Source organism: Heterodontus francisci, chromosome 13 (assembly GCF_036365525.1).
Source record: "Heterodontus francisci isolate sHetFra1 chromosome 13, sHetFra1.hap1, whole genome shotgun sequence".
NCBI lineage: Eukaryota > Metazoa > Chordata > Chondrichthyes > Heterodontiformes > Heterodontidae > Heterodontus > Heterodontus francisci.
The window spans coordinates 54,454,248-54,470,639 of NC_090383.1; the positions used below are offsets into that span (position 1 = coordinate 54,454,248).

At 44.7% G+C, this 16,392-nt stretch overlaps 1 protein-coding gene across 1 annotated transcript in view; it reads right to left on the reverse strand.

Annotated features, from left to right (window-relative positions):
- Window positions 1-16,392, reverse strand: part of si:zfos-1056e6.1 (uncharacterized protein LOC107988029 homolog) — a 175,469-nt gene that overhangs the window by 43,555 nt on the left and 115,522 nt on the right. The window contains exons 7-8 of the mRNA XM_068045797.1: window positions 14,035-14,097; window positions 1,506-1,556 (exon numbers count right to left, since the gene is read on the reverse strand). Coding sequence (XP_067901898.1) covers window positions 1,506-1,556; window positions 14,035-14,097 — 114 coding nt within the window. The remainder of the gene's footprint in view (window positions 1-1,505; window positions 1,557-14,034; window positions 14,098-16,392) is intronic.

Genomic DNA, 16,392 nt, shown 5'->3' on the forward strand with positions numbered 1-16,392 from the left:
TTTAAATGCATTTAAAAGATCAGTTCAGCAATTTAAAAGAGCTCCCCATCGCCTTGGGCTGTCATGCCGCCATGGTGCTTTCCTGCTGCTGACAAAGTACAGAGCTGACATCAGATTTCTGGGGGGACAGCTCCAATGCAATTCTCCATTCCCCCCATGCCAACATACCTACCTTAAATGGCTGCATTAAATTCTGCCCACCATCTACAACCTGTGAGTCAGATTAGATTGAGGGATGAGGGAGAAGTGGGATGAGAGAAGGAGGACTAGATTTGTAGATGCCTTCATCATCAATCCCTTTAGCCCTATCTGTAACCACTATGTCAGTGATGCCCCTTCCCATGATGCCCAGCACTGTCTCCTCCATGCTTGCCCTTCTCCAGTTCTTTCCTGCTGTTTCCTATTATGCACCACCTTTGTCAAAACTCAGATAGCCAGGTGGTGAAGGATAGAATAGTGGAGCCTAGTGTTTACGCACAAGCTTTTATTTACAGACACATACATTCGTATCATGCATATATAACCCAAAAAATCCCACTATTTCAGCCTGCTCTTATATGTATGAGCACAGGTAGTTTACCCAATTAATATACAACACCTGGATACAATTAACACCCAACTGAAATACAATTTACAATCTTCTCCTGCAAGAAAGAGAGAATTTTGTCAGTGAGTGTTTTGTAGTATGTTTGGCTGATGTGGCTGTCATGGGTGAATAGCTGCCAGTGTTTGTGAGTTGTGGTGCGAGGCTTGCAACAGTGCTAAGTAATGTGAGGGTGAGGTAAAGTCTATGAATTTTAGGGTTGAGTACTGATTGGTAGAGATTGTTGGTATATTGATGAGAGGGGTGTAGAGAATTCAGCAGTGGATGAGGATAGTGGTGTAGTTAGTAGGATATGCTATTTGAAGATGAACTCACTCACCTTGACAACTCATGTCAGACCATTAAACTTTTTCCTGCACTGCATCCATGTTCTTGGGGCAACACTCCTGGCATCGATCTCCAATGCTACTTGTTCCCACTACCTCCTGAGCATCTGTCTGGAAGGCCTCCCGACACCTACAGATACAGGACATCTCTCCTTCTCTCTACCTCTTCCACAAAGAACTCCAGTGCATTATCTGAAAACCTAGATGCTCGTGCTCTCGCATCTTCAGCCAGTGCTCAAAGTATCGCAGCCCAGATTGAAAAAAACTCCCAACACTTTTTGCAGCCACAATGCACCTCCCCTTTAAGATGCGCATGCTGCCTTTAATTGCACTAGCTACTCACGGTATCAGGCCCAGTATTGATGTATGCACCCAATGAACAGAGCAAGGAGCGTTGGCTGTACGCGACAATCATTTTAAAAAACGGGCAGCACCAATTAAACTTATTGCCTGCAATGCAATGAATGGGCCTGGCTTATTCCCGTACCACAATCTCCATGCCCATTTTCGGAGGTTAGCCAATTTTTCCAATAAGTCTCTATCTATCTCAAATACTTTGAATGTACAGTACTTACTTGCATTCTCTGATTTAAAAATCGCAGCTTCTGGTTCAACAACTCTATTTCCTAAAATAGGAAATAAACAGCAGAACAGTTAAACATATTTGGATATTCCAGTATTTTGTTATTAAACAAATTCCATAATTGTTTGTGACAACACGGATGTGCAAGATTCCTACCCCAGAACAAAAATCTGTGATCAAATTAAATTTTGAAATAATTAAATGTGCATAAATTATGTGGAACTATAAAATAAATGGCAGTAACTGTGGTTTGTGACCTCCATTGTTAGACAGGTCAACAGATTGGCAGTGCAAATTCAGTCTCTTAAAAATTAACATCTTCGTTGAACAATGATAAACCATTTATTTTCAATACTTCAATGAAATATTTAAACAGCTGCTGCATTGTTTTATGTACCTGGCCTAATTTCAGACTCTTCCTTAAATTTATATTTTTCATCAAGGTGAGGAATGTTGGAGAATGGACGCTTCCCATTTCAGACATTCATGTCAGCAATAAGGAGTGTCAGGTCAGATATACTTAAACTAACAGCTTTGCCTATAACTTAATGTTGTTTTGGTTCCAAACACAATGACGTGGTAATTACGTCCCATATTGTCCTTTTTGATTTGGCTATTGATGTCCTGGTTCAAGCGTGCGTTGCAACTGACCATCCATGCCATTTAGCTTTGTGTCGCCGACCATGATCTTGGTTGAATTCTAAGGTTTAGTTTTGTAATGGCTTTTTACCATTTCAATCCAATGTGGAGATCCTAGTCAGTTATTGTAGGCTAGAAAGGTTTTGCATGCATTTGTTTTTTAACTTAAGCTGGTGGCCAACTCATAATGGAAGGCTGATCCAGAAAGCCAATGACGCAATGTAGATCAGCTTCAGAATGAGAAGAGTATAGTCTTATCTCTGACTCTTTGTCTGCAGGGGTTGAAAATCCCACAATCTATCCAGAGTTGACAGAGATGCCCCTGTTTAAATCGAATATGCAACATCCAGCATAGCTGCAATAAACAACTCAAGGAAGCACAAAGCAAGCATGTAGCCTTGTTTCATGTTATTTGATTTATTTTATTCATTTATGGGATGTGGACATGGCTAGCAAGGTCAGCATTTATTGCCCATCCCTAACTGCCCTTCAGCACGTGCCTTCTTGAACTGCTGCAGTCCATGTGATATAGGTACACCCTCTCTACCGTTAGGTAGGGAATGCCAGGATTTTGACCCAGTTACAACGAAGGAATGGCAATATATTTCCAAGTCAGGATGGTGGGTGACTTGGAGGGGAACTTGGAGATAGTTATGGAAATATGTTTGTGGTATCATCAGTAACTATTGTGCCCAGAATGCCACAATGGAGTTGCCTGATCATGTTATTGGTCTTGCCAGGACAAATAGATTTGTGTCCCTGATTCCCTTTCTGATAACTGTATCAAAGGCCTTTGTGATGATTAATGAGCTTTAAGTATAAAGGTTGCAGTTGCTCCAGACACTTCATTTAGACATGCTAGATCAAACTATCCCAAGCTCTGCATGAAATCATGCTTTGCTTCATATAGTACTCAAGTTGCAGTTGCAACCTTTCACATTGGCAAATATTCGTCACTTGTTTAACTTAATAAAGATTTTAGCATAGAATGATGTTGTTTGACCCTTCTTGTCCATGTTTCCTGTTTTCTTGCTACTTCTTTACATAATTATGAAGCAGTGTTAACATTAAGCATTGTGCACATGGTCAAATAGCCTTATTCATTGTTCAGTTTTTGAAGAGGGGCTTAGAAATGTTGTCCAAATATGGCCACCTTCACACAAAACTTGGCTAGACTACTATAATTAACTAGGATCTTCATATCAGATAGAAATGGTAAAAAGCCATTACAAAACTAAGCCTTGAATGTCATAATATTGCTCAATGATCTTCAAAGATCTGAACTCCTCCACAGATCATTCTTCACTCCAAAATTCATCACATCACACATCTTTGCATGAAATTTCATCTGCCATGAGTCTGCTCATTTCACCAGTCCATCTACATCCTCCTAAAGTCTGCCATTATTCTCCTCTCTGTTCACTACATTTTCAAGTTTTGTGTCATCTGCAAACTTTGAAATTAAGCCTCCTATATCCAAAGCCAGGTCATTAGCATATATCAAAAAGAGCAGTGGCCCTAATACAAAAGCCTGGGGAACACTCAGCTCCTGACCTCATTACAGCCTTGGTTCAAACATGGACAAAAGAGCAAAACTCAAGAGGTGAGGATAGGGTGACGGCCCTTCACATCAAGGCAGCATTTGACCGAGTATGGCATCAATGAGCCCTAGCAAAACTGGAGTCAATGGGAATTGGGGGAAAACTCTCTGCTGGTTGGAGTTGTACCTAGCGCAAAGGAAGATGGTTGTGGCAATTGGAGGTAAATCATCTCAGCTCCAGGACATCACTGCAAGAGTTCCTCAGGGTAGTGTCCTAGGCCCAATCATCTTCAGCTGCTTCATCAATGACCTTCCTTCAATCATAAGGTCAGAAGTGGGGATGTTCGCTGATGATTGCACAATGTTCAGCACCATTCGCGACTCAGATACTGAAGCAGTCCGTGTAGAAATGCAGCAAGACCTGGACAATATCCAGGCTTGGGCTGATACGTGGCAAATAAAGGCGGCACAGTGGCGCAGTGGTTAGCACCGCAGCCTCACAGCTCCAGCGACCCGGGTTCAATTCTGGGTACTGCCTGTGTGGAGTTTGTAAGTTCTCCCTGTGTCTGTGTGGGTTTCCTCCGGGTGCTCCAGTTTCCTCCCACATGCCAAAGACTTGCTGGTTGATAGGTTAATTGGCCATTATAAATTGCCCCTAGTATAGGTAGGTGGTAGGGAAATATAGGGACAGGTGGGGATGTGGTAGGAATATGGAATTAGTGTGTAGGATTAGTAGAAATGGGTGGTTGATGGTCAGCAAAGACTCGGTGGGCCGAAGGGCCTGTTTCAGTGCTGTATCTCTAAACTAAACTAAACATTCGTGCCACACAAGTGCCAGGCAATGACCAACTCCGACAAGAGAGAATCGAACCATCTCCCGTTGACATTCAATGCCATTACCATCGCTGAATTCCCCACTATCAACATCCTGGGGGTTACCATTGCCAGAAACTGAACTGGAGTAGCCATATAAATACTGTGGCTAGGAGCAGGTCAAAGGCTAGGAATCCTGCGGCGGGTAACTCACCTCCTGACTCCCCAAAGCCTGTCCACCATCTACAAGGCACAAGTTAGGAGTGTGATGGAATACTCTCCACTCGCCAGGATGGGTGCAGCTCCAACAATACTTGACACCATCCAGGACAAAGCAGCCCGCTTGATTGGCACCCCATCTACAAACATTCACTCCCTCCACCACCGACGCACAGTGGCAGCAGTGTGTACCATCTACAAGATGCACTGCAGCAATCCTTAGACAGCATCTTCCAAACCCGCAACCTCTACCACCTAGAAGGACAAGGCCAGCAGATGCATGGAAACACCATCACCTGCAAGTTCCCCTCCAAGCCACACACCATCCTGACGTGGAACCATATCGCTGTTCCTTCACTGTCACTGGGTCAAAATCCTGGAACTCCTTTCCTATAAGCACTGTGGGTGTACCTACCTCACATAGACTGCAGTGGTTCAAGAAGGCAGCTCACCACAACCTTCTCAAGGGCAATTAGGGATGGGCAATAAATGCTGGCCTAGCCAGTGACGCCCACATCCCATGAATGAATATATAAAAAAAACTACTGTACACGTGGAATGAAAAACAACACTTTGGGAAGGATTTTCCTTCTGTGTGTGGGAAACTGAGGTTGGGACTTTTGCTGGGTCCTGAACCTGCCCTGGGGGGAAAACAGTTGTGATTTTCATGGGGGAGCCCTTTATATGGGCTGGAGACAGGCTCACTGTCCTTATCAAAGTTGGAGGGCCAATCAGAGGCCTTCCAGCTTGGAAAAAGCAGCAGGCAGCGATGGAAGGTAAGTGAGAGAGAGGGTTCTTCAAGGTGGGGGCGCTCCCTCTCCAACCTTTTTAAAGTTTTGCAGCAAGGCTACCGCTGTGGGGAGCACCCCTCTACTGGACGGCCTGTGGCTGCTCCTGCATCCTGGTAGGCAGAAAGGGCCTGTAGGCCTGCCTAGAGTGCTGGCTGCATGGAGCTTGCGACCTGCGGGCACGTAGAGGATGACTGGAAATTCCCAGTCAGCCTACTTTAATTGCCATTAAGTGGCTCTTAATGAGTTGTGTCAGCTACCCACCGCATGTGTGTGCGTAGCTCTGCTGACCCCCCAATCATATCTCCACAAAAATGGCCCAGAAGTGGGTTGGAGTCGGGGAAACAGCATGCCAGCCGGAGGAGCTATTTTCAGCTCCCGCCCATCTCCGATCCCGACCCTGGCAGGCTGGTAGTCCAGGCCTTTATCTATACATGATGTGATCAATATTAAACTTGGCAGTCATAGAATGTTATCCATAATGGCAATCATAACAAAGGTAATGCAAACAGTGAGTGAGAAGGTACAGCAATCCTTCAATTGCAGCAACTTCCTATCGATGTTATTGATAGTGAACCAGAAATGTATTGTATTCATGCACTACAGAAAATCAGAGAGTTGATTATATCCTTTCCTTGAAATAAACTTTATCAATTCATATAAGTATATCATTTGACTAATACTGATTCCAAATCACCACAAATTATGTGTCGCAACTTATAACAAATTTGAGCGTCTTTATATAGTTAGAAATTTAACGCAAAAATATTCAAATATAAGATGTTCCAGGGAGAAAATGGGGTGGGAAACTTTCCGCCAAATTCCCACACAAGAAAATGTTTACTATCAAATTCCTCCTGCTTCCTGTTAAGCAGATCTTACTGCCTGCCATTTTTCCAGTTCTGCTCTAATAGCAAGTGAAGGGATTTAGGTTTTCGGTGCATCCCCCTCTGCTCCACTGATTGGAGGGAAGATGCATCTGCGGCAGTAAGAAGCAAGCAGAATAAATTGCATGGCAATCCACGGAACTTCAAGGTGCTTTGGAACTCTTCAAACTGGCAAGAAATTGGGAAACTGCATTATCAGAAGGATTTAAGATAACTAAAGGAGTTGACAGGGTAAAGAGAGAGAACCTATTTCCTCTTGTGGAGGAGTCTAGAACAATGGGGCATAACCTTAATATAAGAGCTAGGCCATTCAGGAGTCATGTCAGAAAACACTTCTTCACATAAAGGGTAGTGGAAATCTGGAACTCTTTCTCCAAAATGTTTTTGAGACGAGGTCAATTGAAAGTTTCAAAACTAAGATTAAGGGCTGAATTTTACGACCCCACAAAGGGCAGGATGGTGGCAAGGGGGTGGCGTAAAATGGAGCAGGAGGCTGCGGGGGCCCTTCCCGACCCACTCTCGCCTCCGCTGCCGCTTTACACAGGGCGTGGCGATGAAAAACGGCCCCAGGCCAATCAAGGCCCTTAAGTCCTGAAGGCACTTAATGGCCACTTAAGGGCCTTCTCCCACCTTTACGGGGATTTTACACATGGCAAGATGCGTCCCATACCCAAGAAAAGCTGCCTGACAAAAGCAGGTGGCTTTCTGACAGCTGGGGGTGGGGGGGGGGGGGGGTCCTCATGAACGTGCACACTGTGCCCAACAGAGGGCCGCCCCCAATGCCCCAACCACCCCCAACACCCAGCACACCCTCCATCCCCCCAAATCACCACCCTTGCCTTGCTGGGGCTCGATCTATCACTCCGGCGAGGCAACAAAAACGGCTGTCTTGGCTACTTTCAGTTTATGCAGCATCTTAGCTATTGGGTTTATGGTGTGCACTCAGAGGCTATCCATTCTGGGCAACTTCAGTGCACATGTTGGGGAAGACAGTGATTCATGGCCAATGTGCCTCAGTCGTCATGGGTGGGCAAGATCAACGATAACAGACAATGCCTTCTTGAGCTTTGTGCCCTGAATGAACTCTGCATCACCAACACCTTCTTCCAGGGCAGACATCATCACAAGGTATTATGGCGTCACCCAAGGTCTGGACATTGGCTCCAACTAGACCCAGTCATCACGAGTAGGCCTGATCAGCCCAGTGTTCTTCATACCCACATTTACCACAGCACAGACTGCGACATTGACCACTTTTTCATCAGCAGCAGAAAGTGCACCCCTGAAAGTTCCACAGCTCCAAACATGACAGCCCGCCACACATCAACATCCCTTGCACAAGCAATGATGTCAAAATACCAGCACTTCACACTGTCATTAGAGCACTTGATACCCACCAAAGCCTTAATGGGAAGCACCAATGCTGGCATCGATGAAGCTTAGAAGTTAGTGAGCTCAATCATCTATGAAGCAGCAGAAGATTCATTTGGTAAAGGCAGAACCCGCAACTAGGGCTGTTGAGACCTACCCAGCTGAGATGATATCTGTCATTGATGCAAAAAACAAAGCCTACATGATGCATAATATAAACCCAACAGTTCTTATATTCTGTGCCTTGACTAATAAAGGAAAGTATCCCATATGCCTTCTTAAGGACACCTTATCTACCTGTCCAGCCACCTACGGGGATCTGTGGATATGCATTCCAAGGTCCCTCTGTTCCTCTACACTTATCAGTATCCTATCATTTATTGTGTATTACCTTGTCTTGCTAGCCTTCCCCAATGCATTACCTCACACATCTCCAGATTGAACACCATTTACTGCTGTTTCACCCACCTAGCTAGGCCATTGATATATTCCTGCAGTTAAAGTCATTCTTTTATTATCCACCACATGCCCAATTTTTGTATTGTATGCAAACTTCTTAATCATATGCCTTACATTCAAGTCCAAATCATTGATATATACCACAAAAAGCAAGTGCCCTAGAATGGAGACCTGCAGAAGCCCACTGGAAACAGCCTTCCAGTCACTAAAAGACTTATTGACCATTAACCTTTTCTTCCTACCTCTCAGCCAATTTTGGATCCAACTTGCCACTTTTCCTTGGATCCCACAGGCTTTTACTTTTGTCACCTGTCTGCCATATGGGACCTTATCAAAAGCCTTGCTAAAATCCATACAGCCTACTTCAAATGCACTACCCTCACGACCCACCCTTCTCAAAAAAATTCAATAATAATAGTCAGGCACAACCTTCCCTTTACAAATCCATGCTGTTTTTGATTAATCTGTGTCATTCTAAATGAAGATTTATCCTATCTCCAATAATTTTCCCACCACCCAGGGTAGGCTGACTGGTCTGTAATTACTTGGTCTATTCCTTTCTCCATTTTTAAACAATAGTACAATGTTAGCTGTCCTCCAGGCCTCTGGCACCATGCCTGTAACCAGAGAGGTTTGGAAAATGATGGTCATAGCCTCCATTATTTCTTCTCTTACTTCCCTTAACAGCATATGATATGTTTCATCCAGGCCTGGGGATTTTTTTTTTTTAATTCATTCATGGGATTTGGGCATCGCTGGTCAGGCCAGCATTTATTGCCCATCCCTAATTGCCCTTGAGAAGCTGGTGGTGAGCTGCCTTCTTGAACCGCTGCAGTCCATTTGGGGTAGGTACACCCACAGTGCTGTTAGGAAGGGAGTTCCAGGATTTTGACCCAGCGACAGTGAAGGAACAGTGATATAGTCCCAAGTCAGGATGGTGTGTGCCTTGGAGGGGAACTTGCAGGTGGTGGTGTTCCCATGCATTTGCTGCCCTTGTCCTTCTAGTTGGTAGAGGTCGCAGGTTTGGAAGGTGCTGTCTAAGGAGCCTTGGTGCATTGCTGCAGTGCATCTTGTAGATGGTACACACTGCTGTCACTGTGCGTCGGTGGTGGAGGGAGTGAATGTTTGTAGATGGGGTGCCAATTCTCTATCAAAGATGCAAACCCCTTAATACTTCCCCTCTCACTATGTTAATTTCATCTAATATTTCACACTCCTACTCCTCCCTGATTGCAATGTCCGTATCGTCCCTCTCTTTTGTCAAAACAGTTGCAAAGTATTCATTAAATACCAGACCAACATCCTCTTCCTCTGCCTCCACAAACAGGTTACCCTTATGATTCCTTATAGGACCTACTCTTCCTTTAATTATCCTTTTGCTCTTTGTGTATTTATAAAAAATCTTTGGGTTTTCCTTGATTTTACTTGCCAATATTTCTTCATGCCCTCTCTTTGCTTTCCTAATTTCCTTTTTAATTTCACCCCTACACTTTTAACATTCCTTCAGGTTTTCTGCAGTAATGAGCCCTCGGTATGTGTCATAAGCTTCCCATTTTTTTCTTTATCGTCTCCCTTAAGCACCTGGACAGCCAGGACCTTGACCCTTTTTCGCTTCCTTGAATGCCTCCCACTGATCTGGCATTGATTTACCTTCAAGTAGCTGTTTCTGATCCACTTTAGCAAAATCATATCAGCTTTGTAAAATTTACTTTTCCCCAATTGAGAACTTCTATTCCTGGTCGATTTTTGTCCTTTTCCATAACTACCCTAAATCTAACTCAATTATGATCATTTCCACCAAAGTGGTCCCCAACTGATCCCCCTTCCACTTCCCCAGCTTCATTCCCTAAAACTAAGTCCAGAATCGCCCCCTCTCTTGTTGGGCTTGCTACGTACTGGCTAAAAAGTTCTCCTGAAAGCATTTTAAGAATTCTGCTCCACCTGCGTCTTTCACTCTGATTCTATTGAGTTTAATTTAGGGTAGTTGAAATTCCCCACTATTACTGCCTTATTGTTTTTGCACTTCTCAGAAATTTGGCTACGTATTTATTCTTCCATCTCCCACTGACTGTTTGGGGGTCTAGAGTACACTCCCAGTTGTGTGATTGCACAATTTTTGTTGTTCTGTTCAACCCATATGGCCTCATTTGAAGATCCTTCTACCATATCATCCCTCCTCACAGCTACAATTTTCTTTAATCACATTGAGAACAACCCCCATCCTTCTTTATCCCCCTCTCTATCTTGTCTGTAAACCCTGTAACCAGAAATATTGAGCTGCAATTCCTGCCCTTATTTCCACCATGTCTCATTAATAGCTATAATATCATACTCCCACATGTCACTCTGTGCTCTCAGCTGATCTACCTTAGTCCCTAGACTTCTTGCATTGAAGTCCATACCATTTAGCACTGCCAAAATCCCTTGTCGTCTATTTTCTAGCCTTTGTTTCCACTACCTTCCAAAAGCACTTACTAATTTCCTGCCTTTCATTTCCAACTTCTCTTCTCTCCCTTCTCAATCTAATCTCTGGTTCCCATCCCACTGTCCAGTTAGTTTAAACTCGCCCCACAAGCACTAGCAAACTCCCTGCGAGGATATTGGTGCCGGCTGTGTTGAGGTCCAACCCATCTGGCTTGTACAGGTCCCACCTCCCCAAGAAGTGGTCCCAATGCCTCAGGAATCTAAAACCCTCCCTCCTGCACCATCTCTCCTGTCATGTTATTCATCAGCACTATCTTCCTGTTTCTGCACACACTAGCACATGGCACCAGGAGTAATCCGCAGATTACTACCTTTGAGGTCCTGCTTTTCAATCACTCTCCTAGCACCGTAAACTCTTCCTTCAGGATATCATCCCTCTTTCCGTCTGTGTCATTGGTGCCAAAATGAACCATGACCTCTGGCTGTTCACCCTCCCCCCTCAGAATGTCCTGCAGCCGCTCAGTAACATCCTTGACCCTGACACCAGGGAGGCAACATTCCATCCTGGAGTCATGTCTGCTGCCTAAGTGCCTAACCATTCCCTTCAGAATTCACTACCACTATCACTCTTCCACTCTGCATGCTCTGTCCCCCCAATCCTGTGCAGTTGAGTCATCCATTGTACCATGGACTTGGCTCTGCCTGCACTCCCCAGAGGAACCATCACTCTCACTGTAGTCAGAATGCCTGCCTGCGTCTCCTTGTCCTTCTGGCGGTCACCCATTCCCTCTCTGCCTGTACATTTTTAAGCTGCGGGTGACTACTTCCAGAAACATGTTATCCACAAAGCTCTCAACCTCGCAGACGCCCCGTAGTGACTCCAGCCGCCACTCAAGCTCCAAAACTCAGAGCTCGAGCTGCTCCAGCTGGTGACACTTGCTGAACATATGGGGCTGAATTTTCTGAGTGCGCCGCAGTTCGCGGCGGCACATTCTAAGAACGGCGGGCATTGCGTGCGGATGCGCCGTCCCTGAGCCCCCGCAATATTATGTGCGGGGGCTCATTTAAATAGAAGGGGCGGAGCGGCCTCCACGATGACGTAGAGGGGGCGGCCTCCGCGTCCCTGGCAATGGCATCCGGCGCCACTGCGCAGGCACTGCCACCATTTTTAAAGGGCTTTAAGCCCACACAAATAAGTTTAATTTTTAAAGGGTATAAAAGATTTTTAATACATTGAAAGATAAGTGATGGATGCCCTTCCCCAACCACTGCCCTCCACCAGCCCCCCTCCCCCCAATGGTCACCTCAGGCAATGAAATGACTATCCGTTGTTTGTTCCAATACCCAAACTTTCACCCCCAACCTCCAATCTTTTGCCCTTCAACCTCTTCCCACCATCCCCACATCCAATAAGAGTTGACTTCCCCACTCGTCCACCCCTCCCGCACTGTAAATTTTATTCCTCCCCCTCCCCACCAGGTTCTTGCCCAGAACTCCATACGGAGTTCCGAAGGCGCACGGAGCACGAACAGCGGCTGTAATATCGGAGTGGAACAGCCGCCGCCTGCAGGTAAGTTTATTTAAATATTTTACATGGTCATTTACATATGCTGATGAAGGGCCCGCTGTCAGGCGGCGGGGGCATGGTGGGGGGGTGGCGCGGGGGTGCAGGCGCCGCACAGAGGTCCCACTGCCGCCGGTAATATGCGGCGGGCCCTTCTCAACATCGCAGGTCGAGGTGAGCCTCTCCCCGTAGCATTTTACCGGCCCCTGCGCTACAACCTGCGGCGTCAAGGGACCGGTAAAATTCAGCCCATGGTCATCCAGGCCATGAGAAGCATTCAGGATTTCCCACTTGGGACAGAATGTGTATTCCATGGTTCCCAGCCTTGTGTTAAATTATGACGACAGGTTGCATTTACTTGGCTTGAACGTCGAAGTGTGATCTAATTGAGATATTGGAAATGATTAAAGGATAAAATAGAGTCAATACAGAGAAACTATTTCTCCTGGTGGGAGAATCAAAATGCAACATAGACCAAGGCCCAAGAGCGGCGGCAAGAGCAGGACCAGAGGTGAGAGGCGGGGATAAAAGGAAAAACAGCACGAGCCCCAAGAACATTGGTGGTGGTGGGAGAAAAATAATAATGGAATCCCTAATAACGGAAAGAATAGAAGAACATATAGAAACCAAAAATATAATAATGAGCAGTCAGCATGGATTTCAAAAGGGCAAGTCTTGCTTGCCCAACCTCGTTGAATTTTTTGAAGAGGTAGTAAGGGTCTGGGTAGTAAGAGCGGTCACCCAGTCTGCGCTTGGTCTCCCCAATGCAGAGGAGACCACACTGTGAGCAGCGAATACCTGCCCATCCCAGGGCACCTTCCCCTGCAATCGCAGGAGGTGTAATACCTGCCCATTTACCTCCTCTCTCCTCACTATCCCAGGCCCCAAACACTCCTTTCAGGTGAAGCAGCGATTTACTTGTACTTCTTTCAATGTAGTATACTGTATTCGCTGCTCACAGTGTGGTCTCCTCTACATTGGGGAGACCAAGCGCAGACTGGGTGACCGCTTTGCGGAACATCTCCGCTCAGTCCGCAAGCAGGACCCTGAGCTTCCGGTTGCTTGCCATTTCAACACTCCCCCCTGCTCTCATGCTCACATCTCTGTCCTGGGATTGCTGCAGTGTTCCACTGAACATCAACGCAAGCTCGAGGAACAGCATCTCATCTACCGATTAGGCACACTACAGCCTGCCGGACTGAACATTGAGTTCAATAATTTCAGAGCATGACAGTCCCCCATTTTACTTTCATTTTTAGTTATTTTTTCTTCCTTTTTCTACATTCTTTTTTACATTTTTTACAATCTTTTTTTTGCATTTATTTCATTTCACCTTTGTTTGTTCAGTTTGCTTACCCACTGTTTTTTTCAGGTTTGCACTTGCTGCTGTTCAATATTCAGTGTATTTACACCTAATCTGTACTAATGCTTTGTCTTTCAACACACTATTAAGATATTGTTTGCCTTTGCTCCATGACCTTTTGGTCAGCTATGTGGCCTGGTCCAATCTACATCTTCTCCTTTGTTATCTCTTGCCCCACCGCCAGCTCACTTGTTTATAATCTGTGACTTTTCTTATATTTGTCAGTTCCGAAGAAGGGTCACTGACCCGAAACGTTAACTCTGCTTCTCTTTCCACAGATGCTGCCAAACCTGCTGAGTGATTCCAGCATTTCTTGTTTTTATTTCAGATTTCCAGCATCCGCAGTATTTCGCTTTTAAATAAAAGAGTTAACTTCTTTATTCGATACACAGGGGTTATATTAATCCCAATAGTAGAATTATTATTTAACTTGTTGATATCAGATGATGTGTACCTCATTTAGCTTGTCTTGCCGTCTCATTTTTATTTCTGGTGCCAGTTCCTCTATTCTCTCAATCTAAAAGAGATTTTACAAAAATGGCATCAGTGAAATTACTGGCATTTGAATACTGATGGGAAAAGAACAGCACGATAAAAATTACTTCCTGGTTCCTTTATATGTTATAAGTAGCTTTACTGTTAATTTAGTGTGTAATTTGCAACTATTAAGTCAGCATTGTTGATGTTATACATGCTAATTTACCATGAAAACATTAAAACCATTCCAAAACTTTTGCGTAGATGCTAAACTGTGACATACATCCTTGATTTAACTCAAAGAACAATCGTATTTATATTCCATCTCATTACATTTCTTAGAAATATTTCAAAATATTTCACGTAAAATAAATTATTTTAAGTGATGTTACTGGTGTTATGTGGCAATAGAAAGGCATGAAAATAACAAAAGGGTTTGTTAATACATAAAATATCAGTTGTAGTTCAATAGGTAACACTCTCACCTGAATCAGGAGGTTGTGGGTTTGTGGGTTGTGCGTGCACAGACTTGAGCACAAAATCTAGCTTGACATTCCAGAGCAGTACTGAGGGAGTGCTGCACTGTTGGAGGTACCATTTTTGCGATGCGATGTGTTTGCCCTCTCAGGTGGGTATAAAAGAAATCCTCAGCACTATTTGAAGAGCGGGGTGTTCTCCCTGATGTGCCGGCCGATATTTTCCCTCAATCTTCTTTTTGAACTTTTAATACTTGTTTATTGTCTCATTCAAATAGCAATTCCATGTTATCCTTAAATGTTAACCTCTTTCATGTTTAAAATAACCTAATACTGGCCATTCATTGCTGAGAATTTTTTATAGCGTTCCAAACAGTAAGAAGGAGATGAACGAACAAGTTTTTTTTAGCGAAGTTCAAATGAGTGCAGCAAAAATAGAGTATTAATATTAGGAGACTTTAATTACCCTAAGACAGACTGGGAAAAACATAGTACTAAGGGTAGGGAGGAAATGAATTTCGGATGTGTACGGAGAAACGTTCTCAATCAATATGTCTCCATTCCAACTAGGAAGAAAGCAGTGCTGACGGAAGGTCGTCAACCTGAAATGTTGGGCTGAATTTTATTTGGGCGCCGCGCTCCACGGTGCCGCACTTTAAACACAGCGGCGTGCCCACATTCAGCAGCAGCCACCGAGCCCCCACGATATTATGCATGGGGGCTCATTTAAATAGTGGAGGCGGAGCAGCTGTCTCCGATGACATAGAGGGGCAGTTGCCGTGTCCCTGGCAACAGTGTCCGGCACCACTGCTCAGGTGCCAGCGCCATTGTTAAAGGGCTTTAAGCCCTTAGAATTACTGCAAATTTTTAAATGGGCAGCAGTGTGAAATTTTTATTAAATATGTGGATAGCCCTTTCCCAACCCCTCAATGGTCATTTCAATGCCCAAAATGACCAACATATTCCTTTTTCTCTACCCGCACTTAACCCCCTAAACTTATAACATTTGGCCTTTAACCCCTTCCTACCATCCCCACATCCAATAAAAATTGATTTCCCCACTCCTCCACCCCTCCCGCCCTTAAATTTTTATTACTCCCCTGCCCCCACAAGGTTCTCGCCTTGGAACTCCTTGCGGAGTTCCGAAGGTGCGCGAAGGCTGGACAGAGGTCGTAAGATCGGCGTGGGACGGCAGGTAAATTAATATAAATAAAATTACTGTCAATTTAAATACGCAGATGAAGGGCCTGCTGCCAGGCGGCGGGGGTGGGAAGGGGTGCCATGCCGAGGCCCCCCCGCCGCTAGTAATATGCGGCAGGCCCTTCTTGACGTCGTGGGTCAAGGCGGGCCTCTCTCCGCGGCGTCGAGGGGCAGGAAAAATTCAGCCAGTTAAGTCTGGTTTTTTTTCAGAAATGCTGCTGATCATTTCCAGCATTCTCTGTTTTTATTTCAGATTTTCAACACCTGTAGTACTTTGCTTTTGCTGAAGCAGTGTTGGATCTCTTTCTGGAAGATGAAAAAGGGTAAGTGGAACTGAGAGGTGATCTGGCAAAAGTGGACTGGATTCAGCTACTTTAAGGAAAATCAGTGGCAAACCAGTGGAAGGCAGTCAAAAGTGAGATTCTACAGGCACAGTGTAGGCATGTCCCCACAAGAATAAAGGATATAGGGTGGTATGACCAAATCTAGAGCCCCCTGGTTATTTCGAAGCTTACAGGGTAAGTTAAAGCAAAAAAATAAAGCTTATGACAATCACAAGAAACTTAATACTTTAGAAACCCTAGAGGAGTATAGAAAGTGCAGGGGTGAAGTAAAAAAGGAAATTAGCAAAGCAAAGAGAAGACATGAAAAATTATTGG